Genomic DNA, 18,593 nt, shown 5'->3' with positions numbered 1-18,593 from the left:
ATTGTAAGTGTAGGTAAAACTAGCCTAATGGTGGGTAATATGGTTTACCTACCAATATTGAATTGGTAGAGATTGGTAGGTAAAAGTTATTGGGGAAAGAGTCTTTACCTACACTTATTAACACTGGTAGGTAAAAGAATCAGTGGACCCCACTAAGTTATAAATCAATTGATGAGTCATCAGATGACATGTTTGATGACATGGCATCCTACGTGTATGCTGATATGGTTTTTGTAGTTTTACGTGTCGGATGACGTGGCATCCTACGTGGCATCATATGTGGCATCCTACGTGGCATCCTACGGGGCATCATATGTGGCATCCTACGTGGTATCATTTTATTAGCCCACATAGCATTATTTTATTGGTTTGTTACACAATTTATATTTTGTTCAAATTTAATGGTTATGTGTTGGTAAAAGATAATAACAGTTATTTGTAAATGTTATATATTAGAAATAAACTAGAAAAAAACCATTCAATAATAAAATGTTTAATGCTAAAATTCTTTATAATGTTCAATACTAAAATAAGTCATAAAGTTATCATTTTAAGGTTACCCCTACCAAAATAAAAAAAACTTCATAAAGTTCATTCCTTAGTAAATTAATGTAAATAAACTAAGAATCATCTTGTGACTCCCGAACAGAAATAGATGGCGACTCTCTTAAATTTGCCTCTGAAGCTTGGTCTGTTGGAGGTGGTGGAGGCGGTGCCATCAAATTGTTATGACAAAGTATATCCACAACTACACTAAGTTGTTCGTTAGTAGTATTAAGGCAGGAAGTTGTATCATTAAGTCGTTCAAGTAACTCTTCATAAGTTGGTTGATTACCCACAATATTTTCACGATGTGAAGTAGAAGTTGTGACACTAGGAGACCGCCCCCACCCTCGCAAGTATACCGAATCACGTCCAAGTACACGCTCCATAATCTCTTTATCAGACAATTCTTCTGGAGGATGTTGACCCCTTAACTTCATCATTTTATCCTACTAATATATTTAATTAATTATTAGTAAGAAATATAATAAATATAATAAATAAAAATTTGAATTACTTACATATAATGGCCCGAGCTCTATTCCAGTCCATCCTTTCTCAGCATCATAATGCTTTAGACGCCATGTCTTAATTTGACCGGTAGGAGAAGTTAACACCATTCCACGTCGAATGTGATGTCGTGGTGTGGAGACTGAACCATTTTTCGACTCCCATTTCCTCTTTGATCGATTGGTAGTATTCTTTAATGCTCTTTCCTAAAGAAATAAATCCAAATAAAATTTATTAGAAAAAATTTTACACAACCTTTTCTTTTGAACAACACAATGTCTATTTATTACAAACTTTATTGAACAGTTTAACACTAAAATCTGTAAATCAAAGACAAAACAAAATACTAGAAAGAGTAGATGTTGTTTATGTAGGGCCAAATACTAGAAAGAGTAGATGATGTCAAAACAATAACATTAGCTTTCATTTTTTCATTCAAACATTTAACCAAACACCTTAACTACATCAACTACATAGTCAGAAAAAACTTCATTCCCACAACCAAAATGAAATAAACACAACAACTGATTGGGTATCACAGTCAAAGAAGGACAGAAATTTCAACAAAGAGGTCATCTATAGCCAATACAATATTTCAAAATTAAGCAGTATTTCGACATTTGTGTACAATCATGGAAACATACAACAATATAAATTCAATAAAACAGAAAAAATAGCAAAAAGCTAGATGTTAAGAACAATAGTAATATGTAAATAGTATGTCGGGTCTCTTGTTCCTATCATAATAGCAATATTATGATAAAAAAATGTTACCTTAAATTCAGGAGAACACCAACGATCACACAAAATCATCCAATCTTCTTGATGTTCTTCTTTTAAGTCTGGATGACGTTTGCTCTTGTCCATCTCAAGATCATTTTCTCCTCCAATTTCTTTGAAATATAAGTGCAGCTTGTACTTATGACCCTTCCAAGCTTTTCTCATTTGCTCATCAATGCATTTTTTAGTTGTCTCATCATTCAAGTTGATGTCAAAATGTTCATGTAGCATAAAACAATATTAATTATAAATATTACAAATATAAATTTAATATTGTGAAATGACTTACCAAAAGATAGTGTCGCAATGGAGCTCTCACATCTTCTGGGACCATTCTCCACTCTTTACAATGAAATGTACCATGATTCCGAATAATGAATCCAATCTCATTATTAAATTTCTCAGCATTAGTACAAATTGGTTGACGACACTCCGCATGAAAAGTCACTGACAACTTTCCAGTTGATGATGCCTTAGCTATAGTTGTAGTTGTCAAGCCGCGAGTAACTCCACGTGGCTTAAAGGAAGATGTTTGTCCTACAATACAATATATTCTTAATTAAAATAAATAGAAATTTAAAGAAATGAACATGAAAGACATTAAATTTACCTGATGGAACTTGGGAAGATTGATTATCATCTTCGGTATCAAAATGGGTCGTCACATTGACTTGTTCACCCTGTACAGTAGGGTGTGTGGAGCCTTGAGGGTGTTCTCTCTCTACATTAGATTGTGCGATGGTTCTAGGTCGTTGACTGAGTACCGTAGATCGAGTGGTGCGAAAAACTTGTTAATTCTCTAAACTCGACCGAGTAGTGCGAATAACTTGTGTAGGTGGAGCAGGAGGATCAATGACTGGTTCAACTTGTTGATTCTCTATACTTGACCGAGTAGTGCGAACAACTTGTGAAGGTGGAGCAGGAGGATCAATGACTGGTTCAACTTGTTGACTTTGAGCAGTAGATCGAGTAGTGCGACGACCAGGTGCCATGACTAAAATTCTGTGAAATAAAACAAAGAAAATGATTAGTAAATAAATATTTAGAAATATTAAGAAACGAACTATGAATTAAGAATCTGGATATCTTGTTTCATCTCAGTTTTTGCAAACCTTAGTTTCTGTACTTGTATTTCTGTTTGTGTACAGGGTGCTTGGCTAGTTGGCTAGTTGGGGAAGAACATTTGTAGACAAATTTCACGAGGCACTAACTGATCAATGACAAGATGACTAACTATGAATTAAGAATCTGCATCATCATCACATTCTGATTCTGTATAACTTTTGGTGTCATCACTTGAGAGAAATGTTTCATTATTAGAGAATATATTTCCTTCATCAAAATCTTCATCTAAGTCACTATCCTTATCAACATTTTGATTTTGGTTTAAAAATAAATCAACAACAAGTTGGTCTGAAAGAGTTACAGAAGGAACATCTAATCGAACTAAAGACGAACTTTAAATGAAATCCTCAGTTGGTTGAAAAGGTGGCAATTGAAATGATTCTTCTTCTTGAAACACATCATTATTTACTGTCTCTTCCATAATTTCAGGAATGTCATAAATAGATCGATGATTTACTTTTTGAACAATCCGCCAATTTGAACCACGCTTCATATCAAGCAAATAGAAAACTTGTTGTGCTTGAGTTGCCAAGATAAATGGTTCATTAGAATACCAATCAGTAGATGTATTGATGGAAGTCAAATTATGATCCACAACAATTTATCTACCTTTTGGATTAGAGTTATACCACTTGCAACGACATAAGAACACCTTCCGATCTAAAACGAATGACAACTGCAAAATCTCAATCAAGACACCATAGTATAGGATATTAATATTGTCATGATCACCTTTAGTGCAAATTCCAGAACATTGTGTCTTAAGAGTATCGTCACGCTCTTTACATCGAAATCGAACACCATTTACAATACAACTTTGGTAGGTGTTGTACCGTTCAAGTGGACCTTGAGATAAAGAGTACAAATCATCATTGGCAAGAGGTGATTTTTGAACTCGCATTTGAGACACCTGTAGTATGAAAGAATTTGAATTATGATGAATGATGTCACAACTTAAGAATTTAGTAAGAAACCATTAATGATAATCTCTTACTTTATTCTTAAACCTAGAAGGAAATTGTTCTTTGTGCTCTAAGGCAACTTCTGAATCTGAAAGACCTTTTTCTTCCAACAACTTTATATGATCACTACATTCAAATTCATTTCTAGGAATAAGTAAATGATATTTTGTTGAGATAATTTAGAAGAATAAAATAAATTGTTACTTACTCGATAAAATGTTGGATATCATCTACAGAATTGTTCAATATATACCATTGAACGACTTGTCTCCAATTTTGAAGCAATTTGATAGTAGATGCCCCTAATGGACGAACATTGGAGTTGAAAACATCTAACTTATGATTTGGAGAAGGTATATCCCAATTACGCTCGGGTCTTGTGAATCTTGTCTCTATGTTAGAAACATATCTTGACAAGAAAGTTACAGCTTCATCTAAAACAAAAGCTTCTGCTATTGAACCATCAGGCCGAGACATGTTTCTCACATATTTCTTGTACAAACCCATATGGCATTCTGTCCCAAACATCCATCTCGAAGCAACTGGACCACCTAATAACACTTGATCGGGTAGGTGAACACAAAGATGAACCATTATGGTAAAAAATGATGGGGGAAATATCTTTTCCAACTTGCACAAAATTATTACAGTTCCATCTCTCAATTCTTCTATGTCAGAAATTCATAATGTTTTTGCACAAATTTTTTGAAAGAATTGCCAGAGTTCAATCAAAGTACCACGAATGTTGTCTGTCAGAAAAGGAAGTAATGCAGCTGGTAATATCTTATGAAGTAAAACATGACAATCATGAGTTTTCATTCCTCCTAGTTTGTCATTATCTGTTACACATCGACTAATATTCGAAGCATATCCATCCGGTAATCTAACACTTTGAATGAATTTACAAAAATCTTTGCATTCTTCTCTCGTCAAAGTGTAACTAGCATAAGGTTTTTCAAGTTGTTATTAGATAGGTCCTTCTTCAGCCAAAGCTCTTCACAAATATTAAGATTTTGTAAATCCTTACAACCTTTTAAAGTGTCTTTCGATTTACCTTCAATGTCTAAAAGTGCTCCAATAATGTTATCACATACATTTTTCTCTATATGCATCACATCAAGATTGTGATGCAGCAAGAGCTTTGACCAGTATGGCAATTCAAACAAAACAATTCTTGTACACCAATTCAGCTCTTTCTCTCCACGCTTACGTTTTCTAGAAGAATTACTTGGTGCTTTACCAGGGGTATGAATAGGAATTTCATCCAATTGCTCTAAAATGTCGTCCCCAGTAAAAGTTCTAGGAGGGCCACGTAATTCAGTAGATCCATCATCTTCTTTACTTTTTCTCCAAGAATGGTTTCTTTTCAAATAACATCGATGTCCCATGAAACATGGTTTGTCAGTTATTCTTCTATATCTTGTATCTTCAAGACAAACAGGACATGCTAATTTACCAGCAGTGCTCCACCCAGACAAGTATGCATAAGCAGGAAAATCACTAATTGTCCACAAGACTGCAGCTCGAAGTTTAAACGTGCATTGACCATACAAATCATATGCATTGACTCCATCCCATAACTCTTTAAGCTCTTCAATTAATGGCATCAAGAACACATCATAATCTTTTCCAGGAGATTTAGGGCCTGGAATTAACAAAGACATGAGATAGTTTGTTCCATTAGGAGAAGCCCAAGGTGGCATATTGTACGGAATTAATATCACTGGCCACAAACTATAGGTTGATGTCATATTAGAGAAAGGGTTAAACCCATCTGACGCCAACCCCATTCGTACACTCCTAGAATCAGCTGCAAAGTCAGGATACACATTGTCGAAATGCTTCCAAGCATCCCCATCAGCAGGATGACGTAAAATCCCAGCTTCATTTTTTCGTACGTCTTTATGCCATCGCATATCTTTAGAAGTGTGCTTCGAACTAAACATTCTCTTAAGTCGTGCCTTGATTGGGAACCATCTAAGTCGTTTATGTGGGATTTGATTTCGTACATAACGACTAGACTTGCATACAGGACATGACACTGCATTTGCATTCTCACCATAAAACAATGCACAATCGTATTGACAAACACCAATTTGCTCATAGCCTAAGCCCACCTCACAAAGAAGCTTCCTCGTCTGGTAATAATTCCCTGGGCAATGATTACCCTCGGGCAATATCTCTCTCAAACACTCCAAAAGACCGTCGAATGATTTATCTGTCCATTTGTTAAGCACTTTGAGATTCATCAACTTCACCGTTGCGCTTAAGACAGAGAAACCTTTACAATTATTGTACAAAGGCTTATGAAGTGACTCAAACAATGCATCATACTTGTCATCCACATTAAGTGGAGATTCATCATTGAAGTCACTAGTTGGACCAATGTCAAAATACTTACTACCAATAGCATCATGAAGACTGTAACGACTTGGATTTTCAAGACTCGATAATGAGGAAATATAAATGTTTTCATTTAACAAAATGTCTCAAAAACCCGTATAAAAAAAACTTTTTAAAAAGTCGTATGGCCATACTTAACATTTAGTTACAAACATATTTTATAAAGAGTAGAGTGAGCCTTGCTTAGGAAAATTACACAACATTTCCAAAAATAAAATGGCTTCCCAAAAGGTCAGTCCACATGTACATTTGCAAGGAAGACTCCAGCGCTCACTGCTCTGCCTTGCCCTTGCACTTACCTACAACATGAAACAACTAGGTAAGCGAAAACGCTTAGTAAGATCAACTTTCAAACAAAGCATATAGAGAATTAGGGTTCCGGACCCTACACAATCGATTTCAAGAACGCTAAAGCGTCCTGGCAAACATATGGTCATGCCTGATAACCAAGGATAAATTAATTCATAACTAGATAAAGATCCTGCACTCAGAAAAATCCCAGAACAAGCAGATATATTATATCACAACTATATCTTATCAACAATTATATCCCTGCACTCAGAAAATCCCAGAGCAAGCAGATATATTATATCACAACTATATCTTATCAACAATTATATCCCTGCACTCAGAAAATCCCAGAGCAAGCAGATATATTATATCACCATATAATTCGAGACCAACGCTCGACAATTTCCAACAATTCATGCGTAACGCGCCCTCCAACATAATTGATAATCTGTAAAAGAGAACCAAGTTCCCACACTAAGATCTAGCCAATAAATATTCTCATCAAGGGTAACTATCGTGTTACCTAGGGCATCGCTACTTATTCAAGAGTGTAATCCAATTTACACGGTTTTACGGAGACTTCTATGTTAATCAGTGGTGCTGGTGAGCAGTTTCCCCTAGGGTGCTCAGCCTCACTCAATCTTGGCAACCCCTAGTATCTCTAGGCACTCTCACTGAATGGGCAATATTCACGGCTGCTATCCGGGAATAACTTATTAGAGCACTTGCTCGGATTCTAACCGTCCAATGATTAAGTAAGCATGAGGGCCCCTAGGTCCCATTTATCTTGGCGCCCCTAGGTTTAACCAGCTTATCCTCATCTCATGGCCACTCGTCGCGGTAATGAACCGGACATAAATAAAATCAAGCAGTGTGACGGGGATCAACCGTCTAGGATATGACGGACTTCTACCGTTCATATTTTCTAAATCAGCACTCACTAGACTAACGTCTCTAAGCAACTTTCTATGACAGCCTATATATGTGCATGTATCCCTATACTAACATACAAGACAATAATCATTTCATGTTGCAGCCATACAATATAAGTTGATTTACTTGGAGTCCTTAGCGCTCAGCAGGTTTTCACCCTCCAACGTTCAATCCAGTTACGCTTAGCCAATACTGTAGTTATCCATACAGTATACTCGGATTAATTATGGCACTCATAATTCATTATTATTATTTTGGGCAGTTTGGTCATTTTAATAAAAGTCATTTGTAAGGATTTATAATCCTTATTTGGTTTTAAACCTATTAAGGAAAGTCATACAAAATATTCGAGACTAAACCCTAAGTCTCGGGGAGACCTATCCTAAGGTCTTGATACCTAGGCTCGGGTATCACAATGGTATTTCTCCACAACCTGCTAAAAATCTTATTCTTTCAAGGTATCGCTATTAACCCGCACTTTCGACTAGTCGGTTAAAATATGTAAGATTTTAGCCGGCATTATATCCAGAAAATACAAATAAATTCCTTAATTATTTTTAAAGAAAATAAACTCTTTAAATTTTCCTTTTATTTTTCTTAAGGTTTTAATATTTAAACACCGTTTTAAGAAAATTGCCTAATTTGTCTTAATTAGGAAAACCGTTATAAATTTCTCATCTTGTCTAATTAACTTTCCAAAATCAATTAATCAATTTTACTTACTAGAAAAATAATTCATTTAATTATTTTCTCAAAATATAAGGTTTTAAACCCTCTTTTCATTTATTAACTATTAATAAATTAAATATCTTATTTTTAAAAAGAATAAAAACTCTTTAATAAAAATAATTCATTTAAACTCAAAGGGGTAATTTTAGTGAAAATATGATTTCAAGACTTACCATTTTATATCTTGAAATAAACAAAATTTTACTTTTTACCTTATGTTCCAAAATCTCATTTTTTACACTAAGTGTGAAAAACCTATTTTTCACATTTTTAACTACATACTTCGTTAGTTCATAACTTGAAATTTACTTACCCAATTGTTACCAAAATTTCCCAATTCCATTTTTGTTATGCCATTTAGGTCTTTGTAAAATCTTAGGTCAAAATGAGCATTTTTGATTGGTGAAATCATTTTCCAACAATGAGGTAAAAAATGACCTTATTTTCAAGTCCTTATTTTTTCCAAACTTTGATAGTTAATAACTTTCAAACCGTTTAATATTTTCTTGCCAAATTTTACAGTGGAATAATAGGTTATGCCAGCAATATGTCCACAAAATTTTAGAAAAAACTGGGTTCATTTTCCCTATACAGTGGCTGTCCAAACTTGGTTCCGAAAATAAGAATACGAAAAAAACTGTTTTTTACCTAAACTTTGAAATAGCATAACTTACTCATTTCTAAACATTTTTTAGTGTTTCAAAAGCTCAATTTTTTGTACTCAATCTCAACAACATCACAATACAATTTAATTTTACAAAAACAATATACAGTGGCTGCTTGACCCCTTGGAAGTCACAGCTTAAAACATGTTTTGTTTTAGGGTATCCTACAAAACCCTTGGGGGTTTTGGTTCCCATTTTCAAAAATCAATACACATGCATCATAAAAATTATTAAACAACTACCATAACCTTATTACATCACCAACAAGAAACTTTAAGCATTAAATATGCAAAATAATGCTTAAAACTAAAAACCCTACAACAAAATCATCAAAAGTAAACTTTTTACCTCTTTGGTGTTCTTGCTTAAGGTTTTGACCTTCCTATTAGCTTTGGCTCCTCCAAAACCTTTCAAAAACCCTAAACAACTTCCCCCAACAACATAGATAATTAGCTATTTGAAACTCTATGATTAAAACTTGACAAAAGTCTAGATTAATGAAACTTTACCTTAGGGAAAACCCTTCCTAGACCAAGACTTAGCTTCCAAGTTTATTTGGTGTTCTTGGGGTTGAAAATGGAGAGAACACTTGAGAGAGTCTTCAAAAATCAGATGAGAGTGAATGAGGGAGTGTGGGGATCGGTTTTGGGGTTTAGAATAGCTCACAATACTCTTCAAAATATCACAAAACACTTGAGTGCATTTCTACCCACTTGCCCACTTGACTTCTTAATTAAATGGGATTTAATCTTTATAAAATTGGGTTCACACCACCCTAAAATACCACATGGCCGGCCACCCTTTGCCATATATGTGATCATTAATTTTTTTTTTTTTTTATAAAGGTTTCATAAGAAGAAAAGTCCAAATTGGCTTTTGACACCTTTTTCACTCTTATTAAGTTTTAATCACCAAACTTAACATTAATTAATTAAATTAAATGTCTCTCATATTTAATTTAATTAATCACATAATAAAATTTAACCTAAGGTCCATTCATGGAATAAAATTCCCCATTTCGGCAAAATTAGGCATTTACCACAAAATGCCTTAAAATTTCCATTTTCTTTTAGGTTTATTATTTTTGACCAAACTTTAACTTTTATGAATGTATTTTATGCCCAAAATATAATTGCCATGATTTTTCGTTTTATTTTCCGAGATTTTTACCCGATCAGGGTTTTTGTGTCGGTCCAGGACCGAAAGTCTTATCTTGACTTTTAAAATCACAAAATTCATATTTTGGCTAGCAATAACTCATGGAATACTTACCAACAAAATATAATATTATTTAAAATAATATTCTTAACCCGGGGGAAAAATCCCGACCCGAGTCGTTTAAAGGTACCCGAAAACGTAGGACGTTACAAAGACCTGCCGCCAAATCATCACTTTGATCTGAATCTTAGACATTATCCTCGGTATCAAATAATCCATCATCTTCTACTTCCTCTACTTGCTCACCATGGTGATACCACCTTGTGTAAGTACTAAGAAATCCATGAGTGATCAAGTGCAACTTTGTCACATGCATGTATTGTGATTTCTTATTCACGCATCGACAACAAGGGCAGAGAACCATCCCATTGGAGTCCATGGAGTGTCTTGCAACACTAATGAATTCATTCATTCCAGCAGCATATTCTGCTGAAAGTTTATTTGGTATATTTATCCAATGACGATCCATGAACCAACAAAATGGGGTCCCTTGTTGTAGTTGGTAGAGCTGATGATGAACCCAAATTCTAGAAAGAACACAGAGGAGAACAAGAGCAAGAAAAAGAATAAGAAAGGATGGTAAATATTAAAGATTTTTCTCTTTTGTAGATTATTATAAATGAAATAGGAAAATAAGAAAGAAGAGAAAGTGGGAGATTGATTTGGGGGAAGTGAAATGAAAATGGAGAGGCTAAAAAGGATGAGGAAAACAATGAAAATTGTTATGGTTTAGCTACTTGGGGTAGCTAAACTGAGAATCATGGAAGTTGCTGCTAGACAAGCACCTCTCATGGACGTTGCATTTTTTGGGGAGGTTTAATTTGGTAACATGGGATTTGATCTATCTGACAAGGATTCATGAATGCATCTTTATTATTAATTCTTTCTTTTTTTTTTTAAAAAAAAACAATATTGAATTGAAAGAACTATTGTCATTATATAGAAACATATAAATATATGTATGTATATATATGTGGTGCACATATTTTTGTACATGTTCAAAGGTTACTACTACTGCCCAGGAGGAGGCTTTAAAGATTCTTTCCACCCCGGTAAAAAATGGGCTTTAATTTTTCTTCTTCCACATGAATTATTAATATTTCACAAAGCAAAGAAACCATAACAGTTTGTCTCTGAACTCTAAACTAAGTACCAATAGAAAATGACAGTAAGCTTATTAAATAGTGTTAACTTACTGATTTTTTATTTTATTATGTTGTAGTCTCTTTCAAAGAAACTAGACTTTTAATCAATCTTAGTACATAAACAACAGAGGGAAAGCCACTAACAACAACTCATAAACAAAGTACCAAAGAAAAAATACAAAAGAAATAGCATAGACAAATTCAAATGCATAAACAACCAATCACAAAAACTATAAACAAAGCACCAAAAAGTGCCTCAGGACAATGATTCATCATCAAACTTTCAAATTAGTAAGGATTTGATATCACTATAAATCATAAAAATGTTACCTCAAGGCTTCCAAGGCTAAATTCCAAAAGTGTTAAAGCCGCCAAGCCTAATTCAAAAATCACAGAGCCACCCAGACCAAGTCCAAAACCTCAAAGCACTACAAGAAATTCATATTACAATTAAATTCTGATTGAAAATAATGATCAACAATAAAAACAACAAGAATTCAATCATGCTCATATTTACACATTCAAAATCAATCAAAACTAAAATAAAGTCAGATCTGAAAGTTATACAAAATTTTTAGAAAACATAACTTGCAAACAAATATAAAGAATCAATAAAGGAATCGATAGAGAAATAAACAACTCCAAGTTTGATATTCCACAACATACATTATTTTTGCTGCATACATATGTATACTAGTATAGTACTCCTCTATTTGATCCAATTCAAGTATTCAAGAATCCAACCAACTCAATTACATATACAGGTTCATACCCAATATTTGCATTTGTCTCAATTTTTTAACTTTGAATGGCAATGCAAGTAGAAAAGAAAAAAGAAGAGCTTTTTCTTTTAAAATGTTGTTGAAATGAACATACATTGGGTCAGAATATTAAGTTACTTAAAAGTTGGTCATTGGGATTGGGTTCACACTCAATGAAATCAAATCAATGGGGATTTTTCAGAAATTCATTTTGACTGGAGAGTCTAGAAATAAAAATAAAAAAGTTGAGATTTTTTCTTTCCATTTTATTTATAATAAACAGAGGAAAAATCTTGGCAATTACAAGAAATAGCACCAGTGAATACATGTATTCAAAGGGTAGTAACCAAAATAAAAAGGAAAAAAAAAAACCAAATCGAATCCCATCAAGCAAATCTGTTTCATAGTCCAAAAGAAGAGGACTTTTCCTGTGAGATATGAAACTTACCGAGCTGACTACAAAAATATACAAAGAGATATGAAATCATCTAATATGAATCTTCCATTCTTCTTTTGATCAAAACTCTGCACAAATTATAAAAGAATGAGCTATGACAGCCATAAACTTATTATGTATAAACATCATTAGAAAATCCCAAGTAAATCTATAGCATCTACTGATCTCTTTAAGAAAATCCGCACTAAAAAATCATCCAAATTCTTGCACATGCATCAACTTTTTGCCATGTACCACAAGTGAAAAATAGATCATTTCAACTGCTTCTTAAGAAAATTTAGAATCCATCCATGAAGTGCAAGTAAATGATTTACCTCATAGACAGTGTAAAAAGCAGGAGAGTCCAGCGAGAATCCAATTTTTACCAATGCCTGCGACCAATATTTAGCAGCAATTGAGAATAGGAAATTAACAACACGAAAATCGAGAGAGAAAGAGAGAGTGGGAGAGAGAACACGAGCTAATAATAACTCTCATACCAGTAGCTACAAGTACTGGACAAATAAGTGCCACCACCAATCACTGGTCAACATACAATTACAACTTGGCTTTCATCGAAAGCAACTATGTTAAAAATTACCTCAAACACTTCATCAGTAACAAGATAACCACGCTCCCTATAAACAACAACAGCAGCAAAGAATCAAGAGTTTGAGAAATTAGCTTTTTAGCCAAAGGATGCTACTGCTACAATTTAAGAGCAAACAAATACATGCATAATCAAATATGTTGGCTGCCAATGACTTCTTAAAGCAGCCATTTTTATTATAAACTAATACAATATAGAACTTAGTTAGATATTACATATGTTGGTAATTTCCACTCCGAAGGTTTGAACTAACTTAACCACCCATTAAAGAATAACACTAGCATATTTACAAGATTCCTGTACCCAAAAAATCACTGAAATTACCTCTCCAGGTCTGAAAAAGCTTGTTGAACCTGCAAATAGAAGAAGCAACAAACCGAGTGTATGTATACTAGTATAGTCAGAATACAAAATAGACCAAAATATTCACAACGCTTTTCAGATATTTTTATGGTTTAATAGTGTTTAATATATTATAATTTGATTAAACAGACAAAAAAAAAAGTTCACAGGATGTGTTGAATATTTGACTTTTTTCATTTGCAATTATATAAATTTAAAAAGTGTTGAATATTTGACTTTTTTCATTTGCAATTATATAAATTTAGAAAGTGTTGAATATTTGACTTTTTTTCATTTGCAATTATATAAATTTAAATCTGAACGTGTTGTAGGCCTATGTCTATATGTCTATATACAATTCAAACCCATAAAAGTCTATATGTCTATATATAATTCAAACCCATAAAAGTCCCACAGTCAACAGGAAAACTTGGAAGTAAATTTATGGGCGAGTGAGCTAGACATTCTACAGCATCTAGAATATCATTTCACTATCATAAACGAAGAGACTGCCTCAAAACATTCGATACACGGCTGGATCGTTGTCGATTCAAGATGCAGATAAGAAGCTGTTCTTGCTTTTAAATTCTAAACTATTTTCTTTGATCTGAAATAAGAAAAAACTGAAAATGAAACAAATTTGAAATATAGTCGTGGGTGATACCTTGTTACCCAGGAGTTGCAGATATATAGGTCTTGAGGAAGAACTGGAAGAGGCGGCGTGTGGCTGTGATAAGGGTGTGGTTGTGAGAGAACAGGGAAAGGGTGCGGCGTGCGGCTGTGAGAGAACAAGGAACGGAACGGCTGTGAGAACGGAACGGAACGGCTGTGGAGAACAGGGCTGTGAGAGAACAGGGAACGGAAACAGGAAAGAAAAGGGTGCGTGAAAGGGTTATAAAATATAATATATAACATATAATGTATTTGTTAATTTGATAAAAAAAAAAAGGCCACATGGCAGACACATATTACAACAAATTTAACACATCATCAATATTATAACACATCAGCTTACACATAAGCATTTATAAAAATATAAAATAAAAAGTAAGCAAAAATGGGAGGAAAAATTGAGCGGGAATTGTAAAATTTTTCCCTGAAAAATAAATGTAGGTAAAGTCTCCATATTGGTAGGAAATAACATTTCTGAATTAATATACTAATGACAAATAATTACTTACCAATATTCGCTACCAATAAATATTAGTGGGCAAAAGATATTTTTACCTACCAATATATATATGTAGGTAAGAAATTGGTAGGTAAATGTCAGCTTATTTACTCCACATAAGCTTCCAAATAAGCATTTATAATAATAAAATAATATAATGAAAATAAAAAACGGGGGAAAATTGAGCGGGAATGGTTAAAAAATTTCCCTCCATAATATACGTAGGTAAAGATCATTACCTACTCATATTATTGGTAGGTAAAGCTCTGTTCAGAAATATAATATAATGGACTAGCATTTACCTACTAATATTATCTACCAATAAATATTGGTAGGCAAAACATTACTTTCCCTACCAATATATATTTGTAGGTAAAATATTGGTAGGTAAAGATCAGATTTCTTGTAGTGGATATGGGAGTTTTTCTTGGTTATTCCACTAATAGTAGGGCTTATCATGTCTATAATATGAGAACCCAAACTATTATGGAATCAGCTAATGTGGTTGTAGATGATTTAAAAGATTTTTCTGAGTACTCCCATGAGGAGGAAATTGACAGGCTCATTGATGTTCAACATCATAAAGAAATGGCGGATCCGACAGCACAGCCTTCGGAGGGGACAACAGCCACTGCTGACGTATCAAATGCCAATTTTGTCGAAACAGCAACTGGGCAAATAGAGAAGGAAAATCCAGTTACTTCCTCTGACTCCGTTCAAAAAGAACCATCAACCAGAGTAAAAAAGAATCACCCTTTTGACCTTATTTTGGGAAATCTTGAAGAGAGTATGGTCACTCGAAAGAGGTATGTAAATTTGGTTCAATTTGTTTGTTTTACTTCCACTTTGGAACCAAAAACTGGGAAGGAGGCCTTAAATGATTAATCATGGATCAATGCTATGCAAGAAGAGTTACATCAATTCACAAGGAATGAGGTATGGATTCTTGTCCCTAGACCAAGTCATACCAATGTTATAGGTACAAAGTGGATATTTAAAAATAAAACTGATGAATATGGGACCATAATAAGAAATAAAGATAGACTAGTTGCACAGGGGTACACTCAAGTTGAAGGAATTGATTTTGATGAGACATTTGCCCCTGTTGCAAGACTTGAATCCATAAGATTATTACTAGCTATTTCATGTGTTCTTGGTTTTAAATTGTTCCAAATGGATGTAAAATTCGCCTTTTTAAATGGATTTTTGAATGAGGAAGATTATGTGGAACAACCCAAAGGGTTTGAGGATCCTTACAATCCTAATCATGTTTTTAAATTGCAAAAATCTTTTTATGGGCTGAAACAAGCCCCACGGGCTTGGTATGAGAGGCTAACTCATTTTTTGGTCTCAAAGGGGTACAAGAGAGGGGGAGTAGACAAAATATTGTTCATCAAAAATGTTGATGAAAATATTATGATAGCATAAATCTATGTTGATGATATAGTGTTCGGTTCTACTAATGATTCTCTAGTGCAAGAATTTGTGAAACAAATGCAGGAAGAGTTTAAGATGAGCATCGTAGGAGAACTCAATTTCTTCCTAGGACTTCAAGTGAAGCAGTCTGATGAAGGAATTTTCATTTCACAAAGCAAGTATGTAAGAAGTCTAGTGAAAAGATTTGGACTCGATGCATCTAAACCTGCTAAAACTCCCATGGGTACTACAGTCAAATTGTCTAAAGATGAAAATGGGAAGAAAGTTGATCCAACTCTTTACAGGAGTATGATTGGGAGTCTCCTTTACTTAACTGCAAGTCGCCCTGACATAAGTTACAGTGTTGGAGTGTGTGCTCGTTTCCAAAGGAACCCCATGGAGTCTCATGTGACTGCTGTAAAAAGAATTATTCGTTACATCAATAATACTCTTGATTTAGGCATTTGGTACTCCAAAGAAACAAATTCTAACCTTGTGTGTTATAGTGATGCAGATTGGGCAGGAAACACTGATGATCGAAAAAGCACAAGTGGTGGTTGTTTTTACTTAGGAAACAATTTGGTCTCCTGGCATAGTAAAAAACAAAACTCCTTCTCCTTGTCAACAGCCGAAGCTGAGTACATTGCTGCTGGAAGCTATTGTACTCAACTTTTGTGGATGAAACAAATGTTGGCAAACTATGGGTTTGATGTTAAAACTTTAACCATTTTTTGTGATAATACAAGTGCTATTAATATCTCCAAAAATCATGTTCAGCACTCTCGCACCAAACATATTGACATTCGTCATCATTTTATTAGGGAACTTGTTGAAAACAAAACATTGATTTTAGAATATGTTGAGACTAACAAACAAATTGCAGATATCTTTACTAAAGCCTTAGACACGGTCAGATTTGATTCCCTCACGAAATCCTTGGGGGTTTGTTTTATATGAAATTGCCAATAAATTGATTATCTTGCCTTGCATATGTCTTTTTGTAAATCTCTTGTCCTGATTGGAAGAAATTTGATGAGCATATTTTTTGTATTTTAGAAAATGGTCGTTATAAGTCCTATACTTTGTTGGAATAAAAAACCATATTTGAAAAATTATAAACCATCCAATTCATATTTGATCAACTCATTATCATTGTATGAGCATTCCTATTCCAGTTTCTTTTTCAGGCTCCATTTTGGAAAAGAGCTACCTATACTGATGTGTGAAAGCCGACACTGAGTAAGTTGGTACCAGGTAATTAGCAATTATATTGGAGGATACTCTACTAGTGTAAAGGGCTACCATCAGTATAAGAGTTATAGCCTCCATTATGGTTACAATATGAAAAAAAGGCTAAAATCGCCAAATATGGGCAATGACCCTAGCTTTAAAAGGCCAAAAAGAAACGCCAAATTGATTACACATGCACACACACATGCCTGTTGACTAGACTGTGTAAGTTGGTTGTAAGACTCATACATATAATGAATTGATTCAAATATTTTTTGTGAGTGATATATTTTTCGAATTATGGTCTCTTAGTATTTGATTTATAACTCATTTCTCTAATTTGTGAAAAAATATGGTTATCTTGTTTCTTTTGAACAGGACTTGGCATTTACATTGACACATATGGTATGGCAATTTACACTTTTTTTTCAGCAATTTTGTAATAAAAAATAATAAAAAAATTGAAAAATAAAATATGTTATCTACCGTGTACTTAAAAAAAAGGGATTGAAAAATTAATTGATGCAATTTATTTGTTTTATCTCAATATATTCTAAAAAAATATATTCAAAAAGTTTCCAATTGTGAGGTTTGAAAGAATTTGTTTTAAAAAGGAGATATTTTGGCATTTATCACTCAAAATCTGGTTACCCATTTTTGGTTACCCATTTTTGAACTTGCCTCATTTGTGTACCGAATACTTTATATATTCGGAGTCCCTTTGGTTGTTTTTATAATCAGTGTTTTCTTGTTAAATCTCTCACATATAACCGAAGTGTTTAGGGTTTCTTTCTTTGTGTGTTTCACTTGTTTCTCTCTTAGCAGCCATGAAGACTCGAGGCCGTGGTTCATCCTCCAAATCTATGAAGTCTCAGAAGGAGACAATTCCTAAATCAGTTCCCTCTGTCACTCCTTCGGTCCCAGCATCAATCCCTGCTGTCTCAACTACTCCAGGCCGTCGCTCTAAAACCTCAGCAAGAAAGAAGGTTCTTGCTCTTTCGGGACCTATAAGTTCATCTGTTCTTGGTGCTTTTAGCAAAGGAGTTACGTTCCCGAATTTGGATCTGAGCCAATCCCAGCCTCGGCGGTTTCAATTGCCTCTCCTGAAGGTCAAATAAAAGCCAAACCGGCCTTGGCAACTAATCAGTCCAAATATATTTCCACTGAAGCTATGTCTGATCCATCTGATCATGATTCATAATCCTCGCTATCTCCTGATGTGTTGACACCCAAGGCAAAGGGCAAACGTAAGACCAAAGCTGTTTAAACGAAGAAAGGGAAGAAGGCCAAAGTGGCTCAATCTAAAGGTACCAGCTCCATCTT

The 18,593-nt window shown here is 34.0% G+C and overlaps 3 protein-coding genes across 11 annotated transcripts; all 3 read right to left on the bottom strand.

Moving 5' to 3' along the window:
* Positions 1–482: 482 nt before the first annotated feature.
* LOC133816075 (uncharacterized) lies at positions 483–2,064 on the bottom strand. Its single transcript, XM_062248758.1, has 3 exons — positions 1,828–2,064; positions 1,065–1,259; positions 483–992 (listed from the first exon to the last, which is right to left on the bottom strand). The coding sequence occupies exons 1-3, from the start codon at positions 2,062–2,064 to the stop codon at positions 621–623; spliced, it is 804 nt and encodes a 267-aa protein (XP_062104742.1). The 3' UTR covers positions 483–620.
* A 63-nt stretch (positions 2,065–2,127) lies between these two features.
* Positions 2,128–6,169, bottom strand: LOC133816064 (uncharacterized). The gene is made up of 3 exons (XM_062248752.1): positions 2,946–6,169; positions 2,444–2,835; positions 2,128–2,370 (listed from the first exon to the last, which is right to left on the bottom strand). The coding sequence occupies exon 1, from the start codon at positions 6,167–6,169 to the stop codon at positions 4,850–4,852; it is 1,320 nt and encodes a 439-aa protein (XP_062104736.1). The 3' UTR covers positions 2,128–2,370; positions 2,444–2,835; positions 2,946–4,849.
* A 251-nt stretch (positions 6,170–6,420) lies between these two features.
* LOC133793837 (uncharacterized) lies at positions 6,421–14,419 on the bottom strand. Of its 9 annotated transcripts, none has more exons than XR_009875000.1 (9): positions 14,118–14,419; positions 13,436–13,464; positions 13,103–13,139; positions 12,837–12,893; positions 12,514–12,590; positions 11,635–11,732; positions 9,290–9,540; positions 7,674–7,739; positions 6,421–6,622 (listed from the first exon to the last, which is right to left on the bottom strand). XR_009875000.1 is itself a non-coding variant. In XM_062231099.1 (5 exons), the coding sequence occupies exons 1-4, from the start codon at positions 14,366–14,368 to the stop codon at positions 12,522–12,524; spliced, it is 414 nt and encodes a 137-aa protein (XP_062087083.1). In that variant the 5' UTR covers positions 14,369–14,410; the 3' UTR covers positions 11,634–11,732; positions 12,514–12,521. The 9 variants fall into 9 exon arrangements, 2 of the variants coding, with proteins under 2 accessions (XP_062087083.1, XP_062087092.1); XR_009875003.1 differs by lacking the exon at positions 7,674–7,739 and having other exon boundaries at positions 9,290–9,368; positions 9,451–9,540; positions 14,118–14,415; XR_009874996.1 differs by lacking the exons at positions 7,674–7,739; positions 9,290–9,540 and having other exon boundaries at positions 14,118–14,402.
* Positions 14,420–18,593: the final 4,174 nt, after the last annotated feature.

This window comes from Humulus lupulus, chromosome 1, assembly GCF_963169125.1.
Source record: "Humulus lupulus chromosome 1, drHumLupu1.1, whole genome shotgun sequence".
NCBI classification, from domain to species: domain Eukaryota; kingdom Viridiplantae; phylum Streptophyta; class Magnoliopsida; order Rosales; family Cannabaceae; genus Humulus; species Humulus lupulus.
This window is presented reverse-complemented; position numbering and strand designations above follow the sequence as displayed.